At 36.7% G+C, this 22479-nt stretch overlaps 1 protein-coding gene across 1 annotated transcript in view; it reads right to left on the reverse strand.

Annotated features, from left to right (window-relative positions):
• The window catches only part of LOC143876237 (MADS-box transcription factor 23-like), a 48392-nt gene extending 29806 nt beyond the window's left edge, over positions 1 to 18586 (reverse strand). Inside the window, exons 1-3 of the mRNA XM_077377961.1 lie at positions 18436 to 18586; positions 18088 to 18305; positions 3004 to 3082 (exon numbers count right to left, since the gene is read on the reverse strand). Coding sequence (XP_077234076.1) covers positions 3004 to 3082; positions 18088 to 18269 — 261 coding nt within the window. The 5' untranslated portion in view covers positions 18270 to 18305; positions 18436 to 18586. The remainder of the gene's footprint in view (positions 1 to 3003; positions 3083 to 18087; positions 18306 to 18435) is intronic.
• Positions 18587 to 22479: the final 3893 nt, after the last annotated feature.

Genomic DNA, 22479 nt, shown 5'->3' on the forward strand with positions numbered 1-22479 from the left:
TTTAAATTTTTGTTTCAGTTTCGGTTTCGGTTTCGGCCATTAGCGAAACAGAAATAGTTCGGTTTTGGGATGAAATTTTGTAAAATCACGGAAATATTTCAGTACGAAATTATGGCTGAAATCTCCATGTAAGATAATTTACCAGCAGTTTTCTTTTTTTCTTTTTTGTCATTTTTTCTAGAAATATCCTAAAAGTTAAAAGAATCTCATTTTTCTAATCTTTTTTGCGAGTGCGGTTGATTATTGTCAGGATTTCTGTCGAAATATTGACATTTTGATATGATTTGTGGACTCGGACACGAGTGTCGCATGTCGACATGAACACGGAGTGTCGGACACGGCGAACTCCCAAAATTTAGAAACGGGGACAGGCCTAAAATCGGAAGTAGATATAATCATTATTTGTAAACACGGATTCGTTTGCCGAGTTTCGACATGGATATGAGGTATCTAACATGGCAACCCCTAAAAATCTAAAAATAGTGTCACACTCATACACATACATACATATAAAGTTACTGACACTTCTAGCAGTACACTTAAAAGTGTCTAAAGGAGTGTCAACACGTGTGGACACAGGTGTCGGCAATAAATTCAAAGTGTCGGCCAAATCATAGACATTTTGATAGAAACTTCACTTTTTTTATCTAAAAATTTGCATGCTTCGCATATTTCGACCAAAACATTAACGAAATCACGAAATTTCGGGCAAAATCTGGTATTTTCTGTGTCCAAGTGGATTTCTTTTTGCTAGCAGCCGAAATCAAAATATTTCGTCTGACATGAAATGCTGACCGAAATTTAAAACGATACCCAAATCAAAACCCTCCTATTGCTTCAAATCTAAGTGTGTAAGTTCCTTTGATTTGCTCATTGAGGAATGATTCAACATCCACCTTTTTTTCCTAAATGATGGTGGTTGCTTACCAGATATTCTGTTATGCAGATGCAGACTTTCCTTAGTAGCAAACATTAATGCCCCCCAAAAAAAGGATTGTACTTCCTACAATATGTCTGGCCCCTATTTGAGAAATATTTTCAGTTGTCGTGGTTGTTTAGCAAGCATTTGAGGTCGTCTGGAGGTTTTTTTTCTTAAAATAAATTGCTTTGCCTCAGATTGAGTAAGCCTCACTCCTTGCCACATATCTCATAGTCTGTGCCATGTTTACATGGTGCTACAGGGCGGTACCTCTAGGTCTTAGTAAAATCCAGCTTAATTGAATACTGAGATATTTCCCTAAAACGACAAAGAACAGACCTGCTTACAGTTCATCTATTCCCACTCACATTCCATCCTATGTGGTGTAGAATCTCTTTAGGTCTGTAGTTCGTGTGCTTCACATGCATGAAGCCAAATTCACCTTTTCTGAAGGCAATAGAATCTCATTGAAACAAGCATTTAACACCATCATGGCAGGCATTGTTGATGTGAAGCCAGCAATACCTGTATTGATGGATCTAAATAGCCTAAGCTGCTTTAGGTTGACATTTTCATTTAAGCGGATGATATTACATATTGAGAAACCCCCCCTCCCCACCTCTCCAAAAAAAAAAAAAAAAATTCAACCAACCCGCCCACACGTTGGCATCTAGACGGTAAGCTTCACTCCTTGCCACATATCTCATAGTATAGCGCTAGGGGACAGAAGGTCTGTGTCATGTTTACATGGCGCTACAGGGAGTACCTCTAGGTCTTAGTAAAATCCAGCTTAGTTGAATACTGAGAGATCTCCCTAAAATGACAAAGAACAGAAGAGCTGCTTACGGTTCATCTATTCCCACTCACATTCCATCCTATGTGGCATAGAATCTCTTTAAGTCTGTAGTCCGTGTGCTTCACATGCATGAAGCCAAATTCACCTTTTCTGAAGGCAATAGAATCCCATTGAAACAAGCATTTAACACCATCATGGCAGGCATTGTTGATGTGAAGCCAGCAATACCTGTATTGATGGATCTAAATAGCCTCAGCTGCTTGAGGTTGATATTTTCGTTTAAGTGGATGACATCACATATTGAACCAACCCGCCCACCCGCTGGCCTCTAAGCCTTGGAGTTCGGAGTTCCCATTCTCCTCGGGCTGACACATAGAGACAAATGTCCACCTGTATTCCCTTGTTTTCTGTTAAATGGAGTGAACTCAACCATTGTCCTAGTGCTGTTTATGGGTAATCTGTCTCTCTTTCTCCTATCAATTTGATACCAAATGTTGGTTGGTTTTCCTAGCTCTTTCGGAAAGATTGGTTTATTTGTCATTTAGTCTGTAATATACTTTTGGAGCTTTCCTTTCTATGCTCTGTCTTATCCAATTACCGATGGCTTCTAATTAGCAATTTGTTTCTCCGTTCAGGCTTCTACAGTTATGAAAGACCCATTCAGAACAGAATGAGTGGACTGACTTTTTTTTTTACACTTGGTATGGATATTCTATTAATCCTCTATAGTCTATACATGGAGAATGCAGTGCATCGAGTTTTATATGGTGTATGTGCGTTGTTGTGTGTAATCTGGGAACCACCCTTGATATTGTTCCAAAAACAGCCGATTTTACAAGTCTCTGTCATTGGATCAAATATCGAGGGTGGCACCTATGTCTTACCTCCATTACGTGCGGCAACGCGTGAACACCCTATAATGCATCTATCTATTTCTTTCATGATATCATATAATTCCTAGATTCCTCCCTTTTCAGTAGTTTTTACTCCACATGTCTGCATTGGTTGGACATTGAGCTTCCAGATTATTCCGTTTCTCTATAAGATTTCCAATGCTCCTAAGATTTTGATGGTCTTTGAGTCTTGTTGGAGTATTAATTTGTTGAGTAGTAGAAATTCAAATGGTTATTACTTCCTTTCTTATGCTGAGATCTAGTGCATATCATATACATGCAGTACAAGCTGAAAAAATCTGATGGTTATCAACAACTTTTATTTCTCAACATGCATTTATTACGTTGGGACAATTTGCAGAAGAAAACACAGTTAATTTTTATCGAAGGAATACCTTGACTTCTGAAGTTGAGTTCAACACTTGACGATGCTCCTCTTTTGTTTTGTTGTACCGATCAATTACTGATTTCATGCTGATAACAATAGAGAAACACTTTCAGTATTATTTTTGTTATTACATTGTTGAACATTTTGTCATGCATGCAATCCGTAAAAACAGGAAGATATGTTATATCCCAGCATCATGTTAAAGTTAGAAGAAATAATGACAGCATATTAACATATCAATGGTTATCTAACACCTTGGGTAAGTCTGTGGCCATCTGTAATCTGTGACATACACATCTCTTCAATTACTATCCATAAAAGAGGTGTCTCATGCAACTAGGACAAACTTTATACCTGCTTTTTACAGTACTGCATCTGAGTAAGTTGATTATTACCTATTCTCATGGAAATAATAACATCGGCAAGTAGATATAAGTATATAACAACCCCAAGCAAAAACATAAACATAGTTTTCTATCTTAATTAACACCATACCTGATTCACAGCAATTGTTTATCCTATTGAAATTTGTAAGCGGAGCTTAATACTTGTATGTTCACTCATGGAAAATCTAGATTTGAATTAATTGTTGCTTTAATCTGAAACTTAAGAATGATACTTTGGTTATCGTCAAGCTCTGAATCCCTTTTTTTTGTTTTCAAATGAAACAATTTATTAAGAAGAAAAAAAATAGAACCAAATAAACACTTGACCCACCACAAAACATCTCTACTGGCTTCCATCTTTAGCCAGAGAATTAGCCATCTCATTTGCTTCTTGCAATGCATGAAAGAACACAACATCCATGTCGGTACAAATCTCAAGGAGATGATCCAGTGAAAGATTAACAAAGCACAAGTGATTATATGGATCTTGAATTCAATTGACCCTTCCATTGACCTGGATCTTCGACCTTATGGGAATATTTGTAGATGATTTATCAATAATCAGTAGTCTAATCAAGCATAGTTGTTTTATGTTGAGTATGATCCCTCACAGTATTCCCAAAGCAGTAAGGACATTCCATGCTATTACTCCGGATTTATGTATTTCCTAGAGAATAGCCATGTAGTTCCCTCATGCATTTACGTCCAGTCGTTAGCTATTTTAGAGTTGTTAAAGGTTGAGACTCGTATCTGTAAACTGACCATTATTGATGTGGGACCTCCTCCCTTTCAAAATACATCATTCTTGCCCAAAAGATCCATCATTCGATTCTATAAGGAATTTAGACAACTAGTATTGAACCTATGATTTAGCCGACACTTCGAATTTATTGCTAACACACGTGTCGGGTTGTGTCTGACACCACACCCGTATCCATACATGTCGACACTCCTTTAGACACTTCTAAATGTGCTGCTATGTGTCAATAACTTTATATGTATGTACGTGTATGAGTGTGCCAGTGTTTCTAGATTTTTAGGGGTTGCCATGTCAGATGCCTCGTATCCGTGTCGAAACTCGGCACACGAATCTGTGTATGCTAATCATGATTATATGTACTTTCTATTTTAGCCGTGTCCCCTTTTCTAAATTTTGGGAGTTTTCCTGTGTCTGACACTCCATGTCCGTGTCAACACTTGACACTCGTGTCCGTGTCCACAAATCATAGCATTGAACTATAAGAAAAACGTTTTTTGTTCTTGTTGTCGACGGCCAATCAATATCATCGAGTGCTTTCGGTGACTTGAGGCTCTCAGAGCCAGTAGATAGCAGAGACAATGTGGTCAAGGAACCCCTAATGCTCTGTTTGGTTGCCGGGTTTTTTTTTGTTCTTGGGAGTTATGTGGGAGAGTAAGTTAAATTTTGGTCCCATCCCATGTTTAGTTGCCTTTTAGCACTAGGTTTATTTTATTCCCACTCTTGTAATGATTACTTGTGGGGTGAATTTTTTAATCCCACTTTTGTAATGATTGCCTTTTCATCCCATCCCAAGATAATCCCACGAACAAAAATAAACTCAGGAACAAAAAATAAGCTTGAGAAGAATTTTTTTCTACCCAACAGTTCAAGCCACCAAACAAAGGTTTTTTTTTTTCCCACCATAATCCGGTCAACCAAACATGGGATTTTTATTTTACCAGGATACTTCTAGGACTTTTTTTTTCCCACCTATCTCCCAGGGTATTTTTTTCTCCCACATAACTCCCAGGAACAAAAATAACCCGGCAACCAAACAGAGCATAAGAGAGTGGTAATTAGGGGCATTTTAGGGGAAGTGGCAGTTGCACTCAGAAGGCTTATCAGGTACATCTATTATAGGCATAGACGAGACAATGAGGGAAACTAACCGATCTACTGACACTTTGTGATGATAATCCAGGAGACCATTGAAGCAGCTCTTCCCAGTGCCATTTTGACAGCCCTCTCTCTTATTGGTTTTTCAGGTAACACTGATTGATCATTGGTTTCATCTTCTTCATCCTTATGGTGCTTAGATTCGGGTGTCTGTAATCATATTACTAGAGTGCACAACATTGTTTCTACCACCATTCAAAGGTATACTAGTCACCCAAAGATTGCCCCTGTTAATGGCGACCACTGACCCATCTCTTGTTTGGGTTCATATCTCTTCATCCTAATCATACGTTTTTTCTTGACTACATTCTCTTTGTACACAGTTTGTCTGCGAATTTACTTCCAAAAGGACAATTAGTTAAAAATAATTGTGCCGAGTCACTCTTTATTATTAGTTGTGTTATAAACGACTTTTGCAAAAGAAAGTTGATCGAGAGGGGGCATAGCCGTGGATGATTATACTTTTTTGACTTTTATTAAGAATTGCATTCCTTTTTCCTTTTTTTTTTCTTTGCACATTCTTTGTTTGATTTTTTAGTTAGGTCACTGTATGGTTTGTAAGTTCCACATCAAGACATCGAAAACAATGTTGAATTATGGTTTGATTACAAAGTGGTTACTTCTAGGGTTGCCCTCAAACTCCCCAACATAATGTGAGTGACTTCAGTTGTTCATTTTATAGGCTGTCAGTTTGTATGCTGTATGTTTCATGTGGTTAGATGGGGAAAGACTACATTGTATGTGATTTATATACACGTGTATATGAGTCATTTAAGTTAAGATTACCAACCTATGTACAACTTATGTAATTTGATCTTATTTTAAGGCTACTGATATTGGCACTACCATGTTCTGCTAGTTGCACTAATTTATCATGTCTTTTATTATTTAAACGGCTGTCATAGGTCATTACATTTCCCAAATCTCTCTCAGAAACTAATTAAAAAAGAAAAGACAAGATGGGTTTGTGCAATTATTAAAGCATGGTAGTGCCAGCATCAGCAGCCTATTTTACATGTATAAAGGAGAGGATACAAGTTTTGAACCATAGCTTGAACTCCCTTCTAAGCTGTTCACGTGTTTGCATCGTACCTCTCACCTCTTCTCTCTTTTCTTTCTATTCTGCTTTCTCCAATCTGCGTGGATTTGACATCAAGATCTTCTTGTGGCCCAGAACTCATAAAAGATCCTGATTGTATTCAACCATTCAATAAATTCTTGCCTAGCATCCTTTTCCCTCTCATTCAGTGCATCAAGCACTGCATGATCATAAAAAGGGTTAGTCCAAGTATTCAGAAACATGACTGTCATCCTATTCCTGAAATTTGTGGAGAACCAATTCGCCATGTCGACTGCTAGATTTGCCTCCTCAGGTTCTTTGACTTCATCTTTAGGATCAAATGGTGGGTTTATGTGAACACCTCTGCCTCTGCCCCTTCTTTATTTCTCTATTCTTTTGTCATGGGTTAGTTTTGATTGTCCCTCGATCTGCATCCGTTGTTGCTGAGTTGTTGTGAATTTAGCAACTCCATGGCCGTTAGAAACCCTAGGCTCTTGTACCAATTGATGTAGATCGAGGGACAATCAAAACTAACCCATGACAAAAGAGTAGAGAAATAAAGAAGAGAAATGCCTCGAAACAATTAAATTCAATCTCCAAAATAATGTAAGACACTGCAATATGGTGCAAAAAGAAAAAGAAGTCCGTCTCTTTCTCGAAAGATGGAACGGTTAGGGACTCCAACCACTCACATGCCAAATTAACCTTGAGGGGGTGTTCTTATATGTCAGTATAACTCTACTCAACCAAGCCTTTGTCCTAAACTAGTTGGGGTCGGCTGATGAATCCTTTAGAAAATTTTCATGAAGAAGGAGAACGGATCTATCCGGCTCTAATTGATCAAGTCTAATCCTGATACTAGTCGGGTTCGTCTATATGGATCATTTTCTTCCATTCTATCCTATCCAAGGTCATGTTCTCTGTTATATTCCTAGCCCTCAAGTCTTTCCTCACAGTTCCTACCCAAGTTGTTCTCGGGCTGCCCCTACCTCTTTGTACTCCATCAACTTGGCACGAGTCTCTTCTTCTCACTGGAGCATCCGATGGCCTACGTTGGATATGCCCAAACCATCTTAAGCAGTGCTCTCTCATCTTATATGTTAGTATATCTATTATAAATGAGAGTAGCTCACAAGTCCTACTTATTTGGACAATGACACTTGACATAGGGAGTTATTAGAACCACTCTCATGTCGTCTAATGAAACACATTAATGGTATGTTGGAAAGTGGTTTACAAGAACCTTCTTTTGTTAAATCAAACTCCAAATGTCTAATTGATTGGGCAAAGAGAGTTTGAATTGAGAAATTGAGTCCAGTAGACTCCAAATGTCTAATTGATTGGGCAAAGAGAGTTTGAATTGAAAAAATGAGTCCAGTAGACTCTAATATTTCACACTTGAACTTTTATTCTAAAATATTATCATGGAGGTTGTCAGCCAGTAATGCTCCAATGATGATACTTTATAATCTCTATTTTTTTTTACTTAATATTGAAACCTTTACTAGAAATCAACCTAGGAGGATCTTTTTCTTTCTCAATGGTTTTTTATTTTATTTTATAATTTGGTTGATTTTTCTTCTAGTGCCTTGAGAAAATTATCTCTTTTTTCTCAATGATTTTTTATTTTCTGATTTGGTTAGTTTTCTTCGAGGGCCTTAAGAAAATTACTGTAAGTACTTGGCATTTAAATAAATTTGTGGAAAGAAACTAAAAAAATAAAAAAAAGAACTACGTTCGAATTATATTTTATATGCACATTAGAAGTTTAAAAGATAGAGTTGATTTTAAAATTTAGTTAAAAATAGAACACTTGCAGGGTAAAATTATACAAAAATGTTCCAAATAGTTCAAAACTGATCCATACACATTCTTCATATCGAATGAAAGTTGTGGAAAAACCGGAACTAAGAACATGATTAGTTTTTATGCACTATAGAAGTATAACTGTTAATTTTTTTTTTAAAGGTTTGAAAATAGTGCACTCATGAATTTTGTGCATGCTTTGTATCTATTTAAGCTGTTCTACCAAATACAATGGATTTTGTTTCATGTTTTGGGCCATGATTACTAGTCATGTCTTTGTTTGGTTGCATGTTACTTATGTATTGTTTGCTTTTTATTGTGCAGGGATGTTACTGGTGTTTCTTTTATTTTTTATTGTGCAGGGAGCATAGATTTATCGTGTAGATGACATGGTTGACTCCTTTTGGTCATGTTTCTGTGTTTTTTGAAAACATCGTGCTGGTATTAGTACCCAAATGTATATATTGATAGTTATTTAATTTTTGAAGACATAATTGTTCATATACACTAGATTTCTACATGCAAAAAAATGATATGGTTAAGAGGCCAACCCATATGAGAACAAATAAATAAATATTAAAAAGTTCAAAATTATTTTTAAAAATTTAAAATAAATTTATTTTTATTTAAAAAATTAAATAGCGACCGAGTATATCCGTCTCCATTTTGCAATAATTAGGCAATAATTGGCGACATATGCGTAAATGTTGCAAACTACATATGGTGAAGGTAGATATTGTGGTGTGGATATGTTTCTGTCACTAAGGCCAATTTTGGATACCTCATGTTTTTGGATTTGGATTTGAGTTTTGGATACAAAACACATCAATCATCCTCATGCTTATGTTGTACGAGAGAGAGAGAGAGAGAGGGGGGGGGGATGTCTTGCTGCTGCTGCAGCGAGGGTGAAGGTAATTTTCACAAATATGGATTTCCAAATAATGTCTCGCCAGAACAGATTTGTAAATCTGATTCACTATATTTTATAAGAGATAACAGACGTACTGTCTACTATGGATTTTTATTAGTCACATTTTCATGGAATGCAATTTTGCTGCAGACAGCTTAGCCAATCATGCTTGTGACCAAGGTTTAAAATTTCGGTTTCGGTACTGGTTTCGGACCCTAAAAATTTGAAATTTTGGTCAAAATCTGGTACAAAAACTGAAACCAATATTTATTCAATATTAAATTTCGGTCGAAGTTTCAGTGCAATATTAAATTAATTTAAAAAAAAAACAGATTTTTTGGGTCAAATTTCAGAAAAACCGAAATTTTGACCGAAATTAGGAAATTTCGGCCGAAATAAATGACCGTTTCGGATTTTGGTGGTTTCGGTGTCGGTCGCCACCGAAATCTGAAATTTCGGTCCAAAATTTCGGATTTCGATCGAAATTTAAAACCATGCTTGTGACACACAATAATGATTTTTTTTGGGAATGGGCCACACTCTCAGAGGAGCTTTTAGATCCGACCAACCTTTTATTCTCACTATATATATATATATATATATATATATTTTTTGGTTTCTTTGTAAAAGAGTAAAGGGTTTTTATTTATCTTATTCTTACTTCTTAATGGATTAGAGGCAAGGTGCTATGTCCTCCTCTTCTGAGTATTCTTTCTTAACAGTAAAATTTCGAGTGCCACCCCGGGTTCCTAGATAAATTCCGGGTTAAAAAAAAGCAGTGAAAACTAATGAAGGTGAGAGTTAGCATTTATATGAGGAGTAAATTCGTAAAAAAATTATGTATCAAAAGAAAGTAATGTTCAATAAATAGACTCGTATGATGATTTCTTCTTGACGAACAAAAATGACCATGACTTTGTGTCAATGTGATCTGAGTTGTTGATCTGATGAGGCTACCCGGTGGGTACAGTTCTAGTGGTAAATGAAAATCTCATTCATGAGATTGAGTTCAACTTCTCTAGCATACTCAAACTCAACCAGACCCAAAAAAAGGTCAATCTAACATATCCATCATAATCTCTTTGATTTTTTTTATTTTTTATTTATTTTTGGGAATGGTAATGGATTGTATTAAGAAATGAAAAGAGGAGAGAGCCCCGGGACCAAGATAGTCAGAACAAGAATTAATAGATAGGGCTATTGTATCGAAAAGATAAACCCTTCAAGGACAGAGAAATGGAAGGAAGCCCTATCTACTCCACCTCTGGCAAGCCTATCAGCCTCTCTATCAGCCGATCTTCTAACATGATGAAAAATCAATGATCCTCCAATACGATATGTGATCACATCCATCTATTGTGCAAACCTCCAGGGTGACTGTGTAGAGCCTTTTGGCCATCGGATCACATTGAGTGAGTCACCTTCCATCATAACCTTGTTTAGTATAGAGGTTTCTAATTTCCTTATTCCTTGGACAACCGCTCACACATCCCTCGCACATCCTCCTCATTGGAATCTGCAAAATCGATAGCACCTGAAAAATCCCACTCAGTCAATCCGGTGTCATCCTTGAGGATCCCCCAATCCCAGATGGCCCTGGATTCCCCAGACTAGAGCCATCAAATTTGATCTTCAAGTGGCCTGGCTCAGGAGGGCACCATTCCTGAGAAATAATTGATCTTTGCTCTCCTCCCAGCAAATCTCTTTCCACCCATGCCATAGATCGAATGTGGAGACGAACCTGAAAGAGGGAAGGATTCACACCCATGCAATCGTCAATACTAGAATCTTTATATAAATGAAATTTGTGCTTTTTATTATTCCATGAACACTCTACTATTCCTTTCCTTCTACAATACCCATAGCATGGCTAGCAATATCACTTTCCGAAGAATCTTTCCTTTCATCTGCCTTGGAACAAAATGCCAACTTTCCAACAATTTGCTCAATTTTTCAGAAAATATATATGACATGCCAAACTTTTCCAGAATTCTACCCCATAATACCTTGCCAACTTACAGTGAATGAACATATATGATCCACCGATTCACCCGCCTCTACGCAAAGGGCGCAACGATCAATAATAAGCATATTGCGATTACGGAGGTGATCTACAGTGAGGTTTTTATCGAGGCAAGCCGTCCACCCAAATGTGCAAAACCTGGGAGGGGCTGAGGGTGCTGCACACTCTAGCAATATAAGAGGGGGCAGGGAAAGGAGTGATTTGGTGGTAGAAATACTTAACATTAAAGGTCCCAGAAGAGGTCCAGATCCAAACTCTAGAGTCATCCCCTGACCTTTTCATATAAACAGACTGCAATATCTCAAGAAAGTGGGTCACCCTATCCAAATTCCTATCAAAGAAGTTTGTTATGAAATTAATACTCCAATACATTGGGATCCCTCTCTGTAAGCCCAAGGGTTTTCATGGGTTAATCATTCATCTTACCTTCTTGTTTTGATGCTAGCAAACCAAATTGATTAGCATTTATGGACTGATGTGTTGCTTTGAAGTGTTGTGTTGTATAGAGGAATTTCATGTCATAATCGTCATTACACAACTCTTCACAACACATGACTTGTGGATCAATGATCAAAGGAATAAAGAGCTTGCACCTACATTGGAGTCATCATCATTTGAAGATGCTCAAGTAAAGAAGCTCATCATGAAGATCCCACAAGTTCCTCAGCAAGTGTCAAGAAGGAGATTGGAGCTGAACATGCCATTGGTGACACCTCATGCACCTCACAACATGCAGTGAAGGTTGGAGGATATCACAAGAGCCAAGACAAGGTCAAGATATCCACCCAATCCGAAGAAGTCCAAGAAAGTGCAAAGGAGCCAAGACATTCCAAGAAGACTCAAGGTTCTTATTTTTAGAATGTATTTGGAGTCCTCTTGATTTTATGTAAAATGCACTTTCAAAAGGTTTTCAAAATGATTTTTATACTTAACATTTTACATCTTTGAAAACCATCAGCACACCAAAAAATGTGTTTGAAAACCTTGGATTTAAGCCCAAAGACCACAGCCCAAAAGCCCCTGGATTTTAAAATTAAAATGGAATTTCACTCAGGGCCGATCGACCGGGCTAAGCCGGGCGACCGCAGGATGGAACCTGGAAATCTAGGCCATCTCGAATTTTATCGGGCCGGTCGACCGGGTTAAGCCGGGTGACCGCGGATGTGCTTCTGTTTCTACAGAAGCAATCCAATTTTGGTCTAGGGCGGGCGACCGCGGTGGGTCGGTCGACTGGGATAGGTTTTATGAGCCAAATTTTTTAGCAAACAGTTAGCGCTCGCCGGGCGACCGCCATCTGGCCGGTCGACTGCGACGGTAAGAAATTTGAAAATAAAATAGGGCGCCCGATAGGGCAGGCGACTGTCGTAGCCCGGTTGACCGCCACGTTCGAGCAAACTAGCCGTTGGGGCGTTTTCTGCTTGACATTTTCAAGCCATTTATTTACAGTTTTACCCCAAACGGTCATATTTTCAAATACACTATATATACATGATTAAAACCTATCTTTATAAGCTTTTGAACATTAGAGAAAGATCAAATCCCATTACTCTTTGAGCTTCAACTTTTTATTTCAAAAGCTAAAAACCTCTTTGATCTTCTATTTCTACTTGTTATCAAGAGGTACTCATAGGGCTTTACATTTGTATATTCTTGGAGTAAATGTGAGCTATCAATGTTATAATCCGCCTATTAAGAGGCAAGAGAGCTTTTATTTTTATTTGTTCTTCATGTGAGGATCTCCTCTTCGGCCCGTAAAGAAAGGTGAAGAAAATGGTCTCCGATTCGGCCCGTGAAGAAAGGTGAATCATGTGCAAGGGTTTGACTCCCTTGTCAAGGCTTCGTGCGAGGGGCTTCACTTTGGCCCTTGAGAATGGAAAAGCAAGGGTTTGTTCCCTTTGGAGATGAAGGAGTCGGGTGTACGGTTTCATCATTTTAGTGGAGATCCCAAGGAGGTAAACTTGGAAGAGTGGAGTAGGTCAAGTTGTGACCGAACCACTATAAATCTTGTGCCTTGTGGATGCTTGCTTTTTTTTCTCTCTCTCTCTCACTCTCTCACACCTGTGGTGATTGGTAATCTCTAACCTTATGTTTATGCTTTAATTGAACAAGGGTTAGTGAATGCACTTAAGATAAATGTCTAAATCCTAAATTGCATTATGATATCTATTTGAACAAGGATTAGCTAAATATGCATGATTAGAAAGTTTAATCCCTACAGTTTATTAATATACCTATTTGAACAAGGGTAAAACTAATTACTGCTTAATTAAATGGATTAATTTTTAATCTCCTTTAATTAAGCCTAATATTTCTAAATGACCAATTCACTCCCCCCCCCCCCCTCTTGGATTGTCACACCTGTATTTCACTCTCTCACTATGCAATCCTTTATGGAAAGCCTCTTTATCAACCACAACCACAAACAAGTAAGGAAACACCACATTTATGGGAGAGTCCCCACACGACTTGTGATGCCACAACTTTATCTTGTCCCCAAAATAAACTCTTAACCTAATCCCCCCATCGAATTTATGCTTAAATCTCATAATGTCCCTCTACATTGTTACTCCCCTCTTGGTAAATTAATATATCATGTGATTCCCATCTTCCAAGCACATCCCCATATTTACCCTCGATGACCTTGACCAACAGTCAATTCGACTTTTCTCTGGAGCGCCAAAGCCATTTTCTTATGAGAGCATTGTTGACCGCTTTAAGCTTCTGACAAATTGATAGTTGGTATATAGGAATATTTTCTAGCACCGTCTTGATGAGAGTTATTCTTCTTCCCAAAGAGACTAGATTCCTTTTCCATGGATCTAGTCATTTTCCCACCCTCTCTACGGTCATGTACCATAATCTTTTCTTCAGGCGACAAGTTCCCAGAGAAAGACCAAGGTTAGTAGATTGTAGGACATCCACACATCACTCCCATAACTCTTTTAGGCCTTCAATCTGACCTTGCATCGTATGAACACCCACGACCTTTGATTTTTGAAAATTTGATCATTACCCAGTAACAAATTCATAACATCTAAGGATGGCCTTCAATTTCAACACCTTCCCTTCTCTATGTGAACAAAAGATAAGAATGTCATCTGCAAACTGTATTGGGACACAATTGTAGCCTCGTTTCCAATCTTGAAACCCTCTATCAAGCCCATATTTGTGCCTTGCTGTGGACCCCGATCCCGAGAGGACGGTGAGCGAGGAACGCGAGATCCCCCAGTCAATCCTCTGAGACCTCCACAATGAGAAGGAGAGCTCTACCAAGGAACTCTCGAAATGATGATGCCACTCACAGCATGGGTGGCGAATGTATATGTACGAAATACCTCTTGATCCGGAGACAGGAGCCTCGAAACCAAGACGCACCTAAATAACTCAGAGTCGCCATCCAGGGGAGCTGGCCCTGGAACCCCATGAAATACTCTGTTGCAACGGATAACCAGAGATGCAAAGGTCCGTGCCTGGTGACGAATGAGGAAGATCTGAAGTAACAACGATGGTTTTCAATTCGGGTTGATTTTTCCCAACCCAACCCAATCCGATTTGCGAAAAAGCTTAACCCGACCCAACCCAAATTCGGGTTGAACCCGACCCGCGTGGGAACATCCAAGTAACAACGATGGTTTTAAATTATATATAGTGCTAATGTCCTCACTACCATATTTTATAATGGCACTACTCACCGTATTTTGATGATCACACTCCTCACTTTATTAAAATGTACGGTATGGCCCGTACCATAGGATGATCCAAACCGTCCATTAGATGGGCCACTGCCTACATAGGTTGTGCCCCAAAAATAATTTTCATAGGTTGATCCGAACCTTCTGATCTATAGCGGGTTATAGGTTGATCCAAACCGTCCATGTGATGGAACACAACATCAATCGGTTGTGCCCGTAAAATCATTTCCATAGGTTGATCCTAGCCCTCCAATCGATATAGGCCGATCCTAGCCCTCCAATCGATAGAGGTTTCCATAATTGTTGTTCCTCTTTAGGTGCCCGGAATCCGTCAAAATTTGGCAAGTGTCCTGCATGAGTAATATAAAGTAGTTCTTTTGTCATTGTCATATGGCTTGGTAGTTTTTTTCGTAATTGTCATAGATAGGTACCCGGGTCGGTACTTTTCGTATGTAGATTACGATTTTACCTCAAATAATTTCTCATAGAGATAGATGTTAGATATCAGCAAAGGGGTTAATGGTAAAAAAGTAATGCTGATGTGTAAATCTCATAGAAAAAGAAAAGAATTTTTTTTTTCTCTAGCTATATAGTAGTAGATAGACAGGTACCCTGGGTCGGTACTTTTCGTATGTAGATTACGATTTTACCCTCAAATAATTTCTCATGGAGATAGATGTTAGATATCAGCAAAGGGGTTAATGGTAAAAGAGTAATGCTGATGTGTAAATCTCACAGAAAAAGAAAAGAAATTCCTTTTTTCTCTAGCTAGTAGTAGTAGTAGTAGTGTGTGTGTGTGTGTGTGTGTGTGTCTATATATATATATATATATATATATATATATATATATATATATATATATATATATGAGAAAACGGTTCCTACACATATGTGTAGATAAGTTATCTACACACTAGCTTAAAATACAGTGGGGGCCACATTATTTGGGTGATCCAAACCATTCAGTTTTAAGGCCCTCACATAGATAGGGTGTCCACAAAAAATCAGATCCATAGGATCATCCTAACCATTCGAACTGTGGAGGCAAAAAATGGACTAATTTGTAAAGGTTTAAAGACATCCATTTTACCTCCACAAATCGTAGGGTTGGGATGATCCTATGGATCTGATTTTTTGTAGACACCCTATCTATGTGATGGCCTTTAAAATGGATGGCTTGGATCACCCATACAATGTGGGCCCCCACTATATTTTAAGCTAGTGTGTAGAGAACTCTCTACACATATGTGTAGGAACCGTTTTCTCTATATATATATATATATATATATATATATATATATATATATATATATATATATATATATATATATATATATATATATATATGTATTTTTTTTTATTTTTTTTTTATTTTGTGTGTCTCTTCTTGTGTTTAATGGAGCCTTACATGGGCCCCTTGTTTGTCTCTCTCCACTTCATATAGTTTTATGTATTACAAAATTGCATATTTTCAGAACGATCCATTCTATTTGGGGCAACAGAGAGTTAGTAGCTCTCTTATTTTGCTATTAATTGCGCAAAGATAAAACTTTAATATCCACTAGTTGAATAGCTACAGTACCAAAAGCACAGAAAGAACTACTTGAAAAACAATATTGAATCAAGCTTGTAGGAATTTGGATTGCTTTTGATAAGGATCATACGAGCATGTTCCAGTAATGTCTGTCAAACTTAATTAATTCTACTTTCTTTCAACTTTACCTTTCAAGATCTTTTGAGATTTCATGGCCTACACATACCCGTACAAAAAAATCAATGTAGTGCCTATACTTTAACATAATCTCTCATCATTTGTTTAAGCCACTTGGATGTGAAATGAACATTTATCTTTATATAATTAGCTAATCCAAGTTGGTGTAAAATCCAATGGCAAAGATGCTAATTACTGGAAGAGGAAAAACTGAAATTGCAACCGCACTGTCAACATCAGAACATAGAAACAGCACATGACCTTCGTGTGCCTTTCTAGCACAATAAAAAGGCATTCGAAGGTAAACCTAGCCACTCTTAAGTAATAGGTAACTGCTAAGTCCTTGAAGAAAACATCACATGACGAAAACATCTAAAGAAAGCCATGCTTCACATTATTCATTCTACTCCCATTTCCAATTTGCCGATCTTGTGTTAGTATTTATACAATTTACTCCCATAACAACCTTATTCCCAAACTGTCCTACCCTTTGGATTTCGAATTTAGTAACTCTGTCTACTATTTATGATCAAAATACCCCACCCATCTTAAACTAAGTTTACCCATCTATCCGTTGTCTCTAATGAATGAAACCCATTTGAATCAAAAATAGATATCAAATAATCCAAAGATAGCAAGACCATCTACACCAGCCTCAAACTCAAGAACTCTAATATCCATCCTTTAGAGAATGAAACTTATTTGAATCAAAACTAGAAATCAAACAATTTCTATATAGCAAGAACTTCTACACCAGCCTCAAACTCAAGAACTCTAATATCCATCTACCATTCACAATAAACCACACAAAGCCATCACACATCCAGCCCATATCGAAGACATCAATCTTCCTTACTTTGAAGCAAAAGCACAACAGGTTTTTTTTTTTTGGTCAAGGAGACAAGAAACCCACTAGCCACTTACATCATTCTTCTTGCAAGTTGCAACACTGCAACTCAATCAACAATTATATATTAATTTGTCCCATACTTTCCTTCAATACCTTAAACACCCGTGACTCTTTTTGAAAACCAAGTAAGCTAAAATCCTTAAACAAATTCCTCCGTACCCACTTTGCCATTTCGTGAGACTCTCTCATGAAAGTATCCAAAGGAAGAACAAAGAAACAAAACAATATATCTCCCAATAGTAAAGGTCACAAAGGAAATAAACAATCTATATCCCAATAATAAAGGTCACGAATTGTTAACAAGCAAGTTAGCCAAATGCCATGCAGTTTATATAAATTCATACCATCAACACAAAAAATATCCCATCCTCTACGATCAATTAAACATGAAACTCTATATCTCATGAATATTATCAAACTTCATGTAATTAAGGGAAGAAAGAAAGAGCCTCTTATTTTCACTTTATTTTAATGCTCTCAAATAAGCACAACAAATCTACATCAATAGAGAGAACATCAAACAAAATGAAAATAAAAATAAAAACATGGATAGATTTCTTGTAGATAGGATAGGGATAATCATAATATTTTTTGAAGTTTTCAAAATGTCATGAGGAAAAAAATAAAAACATGAAGAGAAATTAAGGAGCCAAAGAAGAGAAGATTAATTTTACTGACCTGGTGCTCGAGAAATCATAAAGCTTCCCAGTACTAGAAAAGATGATAAGACCCACTTCAGCATCGCACAAAATTGCCAACTCCTTGGCTTTTTTCAGCAATCCATTCCTTCTCTTTGAAAAAGTCACTTGCCTACTTGTCGAATTATCGATCCTTCGGATAACAATCTTTCCTCTCCCCATCTCAAAATCAATCTCTCTTTACAAACTTATTAAGATCTAATCAAAACACCCTAAAATAATCAAGCAATAATAGAAAAAAATGACAAACCCACATGAAGGATTGGAGAGGAGGAAGATCGGAGATAAAAAAAAGTATAAAAAAAAAAGTAAGAGATTTGGAAAGAACCTGTTCTTTGGTTAGCTCCTAGTGGTGCTTCTTTTTTTCCTTTTTACACCAACTCTTATATTTCTGATGCCTTTTTTATTTCTCACATCACTAGCTTTATAAGGAAAGCGAATGGGGGAGGTTTAGTTACACAAGGAAACCTCTTATTTTGGGAAATTCTAAGGTTGTTTTATTGTCAAGATGGTTTTGGTTTTAGAGAGAGAGAGTGAGTGAGTGAGAGAGAGAGAGAGTTTTTTATTGAGAAAATAGCATGGAACCGGGCCGAATCGGGCAATGTTTAGGGTTTTAAAATTCGAGTATTTTGATGACACCGACTGACATATAGATCATCGACACGTGTGGAGACTAATACGTAGCCCGGACAAAACTATATTGTGTAAGCACCTTTTTCCAACTATAGAATGGAGTTGCCCTTGCCTTTTCAAAAAATGACTTATAAGTGTTGCACCAGGGCCAAGATAGGGGACTATGGTTTTATAAATCATTAAATCTAATACAAAACGGGAAACATGAGTTGTGAATCTATTTTTAAGTGAACTAACAAGGGCAAATGGGAAGATGGTTATGTTAATGTAATACAAAACGGGGAACATGACTTGTAGATAGATCTATTATTAAGCTTACTAACTATGTATTAGAATAAATGTCTTGTAAAAGAGGGAAATGATGTATCTCCCATCATTTTACATGTGGTGCTTTTGAGGGCGATAGGGAGCTTTTAAGTAGTGGGATACATGAAAAAATATGAGTTTACTTATCTTGATAGGTAGAAAACTAATCTTTTACTCAATCGTTCTTATACTTCAATCTATAGTACAAGGATTGGATGATTAAGATTATCTAATACATTCATTTTAATATGATCTGGATCATTATAATTGTGTACAATATAGGGATGGTTGCAGTTACGATAGGAGAAGTCCACTAATTTTTCTAAAATTAACTTTGTTATTATCAAATAATTTCTCCCTAATCTTTCTAATTATGAATTAACAATGAACCATTTTAACCTTTCTTAAAATTTCTTGATATTTACACAATTTTCTACTTCTTCCTTATGTGAGATTGTAAAGTGATCAATTTCCTTAATTAGCCTTTTTGGGTGTAATTTCTTCAAGAATTTTCTCAATTAAATTTTTTTAGTGTAATTTCTTTAGGCTAAGAGTACGTCTTTTTATTCTTCTGCTCTTTGTATCGACCATCTTGATCAGTCCCTTTCTTTCTTAATGAAATGTGCTGCCATTCAAAAAAAAAAATTTCCTTAAGCTAAAAATATAATTTATTCTTATATTTTAAATTCTGTAAATCGCAAACAACTATTTTTTTCTAAACAATAAACATTTCATTTTAGTTTTTATATGTTTCATTGCTTCTTCTTTTTTAATTTGCTTTTTATTTCATATTATGTATAGTGCTGAAATAGTCCCGCCAACTGAAATATGTTAAAACTAGCCCTTAGTCTAATGGTTTTGGGATGGCCTTTTTTACAACAAAAATCAATAAAATCTAGAGGAATGCTAGACTAACAAGAGTCCTTAGAAAAAATCATGGAAAGGGCGTCCTCATTGGTCAAAACCAATTTAGAATGGCGCAGAAAATCACGGTCACAACTACCATAAAGCAGTTTTGACCAATGAGGGCGCCCTTTCCCTAATCTTTTGCAAGGGCTCCGGTGAGTCTAGCATTCCTCCGAAGGACATGACAGTCAGTATAGACAAAGGGAGGGGTATATCCATCTTTTCATATCCTCTTTCAATTCTCCAAGTATTTTGTTTTTTGTTAACCCGGTCAGAAACGAATCAAAAGGCAGAGTTCCGAGTGGGCTCGAGTTAAAGGAATATGCCCATCAGCACGTGTATTTGAAAAGGTGGTCTAGAGAGAGAGAGAGAGAGAGAGATGAAAAAACAAAAGAAAGGGAGTGTTTCTTTCTTTCTTTTGTTAATTTTTCTTTTTTCTTTTTTTGAGAGGATGCTTTCCATTTTAGGTAAGTAGAAAAATGATGGCATGCAAATCCAAATGTAAAAAGGCCATCACCTGTTTTCTTTCTATCACTTCTCCCAAGTTGCTTGGAACTACGAACTGTCATCCATCACCAACACTTCCTCAAATTTTACGACAAAAAATATTTCTTATGTCACCCATATTTTACCCACTAAACCCTTCTACCTATATATTTATACAAATAAGTGAAACCTTTGCAAGAAAAAATGGGCTTTTGTTTCTTTATTCCACTTTTTATGTCCTTTGGATTTCTTTTTTACATTTTGCTTTGATTTCACAATGGGATATGAAGAACATTTAACTATTAATGAAGAAAGAAGAGAGGAGAGGGGACCCGCGGGAGGGGGGGGGGTTTGATAATATTCGCGGCACATATTTCTTCTGAATGGTTAGTTGGCTCTATAAAACCTCAATAAATTGAAAATATTGCTTATAATTGTCGCGTTTGATTCATTCAGTCCTTAGGATATGGAGGTTTTTTTGGTGTTATATGGGAAATTTCGTGTTTTTTTTTTTTCTACTTACATGAAATGTTTATAACTGCGAGGCCGAGCTCACGACTCCTTGACACCCGGACGTTATGCTTGAGGGTTGTTAATTTTTCATCGGCCCATGCTATTATATCATAAAATTGGGCCTCCTAAAGCATTTTATGATGGGAATTGCCTTAATTAACAACGCCAAGTTTTTGGATTTTGAGTTAGAAGTGTTAAACTATAGTTAACTCTAAAGATGCGCTACTCTCATTTTGTAGAATTTTTTGGGTTTATAAATCTTGTAAAGACTAAATATTGAGAAGAGGGCAAGGGAGACATGAAGAGTACGGAGTACAGACCAACTAAAAAACATGAGTACAAGTAAAAGTGCACAAAAATCATTGCCTGTCTTAGTATTAGAGAGCAAGTTCTCTCTCATTGCTTCCCTCTTACAAGTATCACATACTACTACCATACAATGGAACTTACACACAAGAGGTGGTTGTGTAGGGCCCGCTGGCCGTAAATTCAGGGAAACCGGAGAAAGCAACTCCGCTCTGTATCTTAATTTCCGCTTCAAATCCCACTCGGGAATGGGAAATCAATGAAATGAGTCGAACGAGTCAGGTTTGCCGAATGCGGTTTTTATGTTTTTTTTTTTTTCATTTTTTTAAAATTCAATTTTACGGTATAGACGCTTATGACCTCCCCCTCTGTTTCCTGCGGTAATGATTCCTCTGGCATTACGACCTTTACTCCAATGACACTAGAGCCAAAAGCTAGAGACAGGATTCTTCTCCATCCTCAAATTTGCACTAACACCTACCAAAAAATATTACATTTCTTGAGATAACAATCCACACGAAGTATAATTAGTCTTATTATAATAGAGCTGCTCGACAATTACTTGAAAGGGTGAAATTGGAAATTCTTTGGTAATGCTTAGTTTAATTCGATATAAATGTAGAAAATTTGGGAAAAAACTATTTTTAATTACATAGCGTATTTCTAAAATGACCAAAATTATTAGCAAGTATTCATTGTCATTTGAAAGTATTACTATATATATTTAATTTCTACATAGTATTATTCTTTAATTATAATTCATTGTCATTTGGGAAGATTATAATTGTTACATTATAATTCTTTTCTTTTTCAAGTATTAACCATTACAATAGGACAAATTAATAGTAAGGTTGAAACCCTCTGTCCAGAAAAAAAAAACAAAAAACAAATTAAGTATTTAATTTTTCTATATACGATTTGAGTTGTATGAAAAAGGTGGACCCTGCATGTAAAAAATTTATTCAATGTTGTATTGGTGGGCCCCATCGTACACTACCAATGAGAGCATTTATTTTGTTTTGCAGTTGGACATGTTTTACTTGTTAAGAAAACCCTAGGATACTAAACTACAAATGACTTCTCGATCATAGTCTAAGTTGTATCCCACTTCATTTTAGTTCAAATTTTGTTCAGTTTCGATAAGCATGAATATAATGATAGAGGCAAATGATATAGGCACAAACATATTATGATAATAGGCATGAACTCAACTTGTCCCATA

Source organism: Tasmannia lanceolata, unplaced genomic scaffold, assembly GCF_043159265.1.
Source record: "Tasmannia lanceolata isolate RefF3 unplaced genomic scaffold, GAP_Taslan_0.1 ptg000004l, whole genome shotgun sequence".
NCBI lineage: Eukaryota > Viridiplantae > Streptophyta > Magnoliopsida > Canellales > Winteraceae > Tasmannia > Tasmannia lanceolata.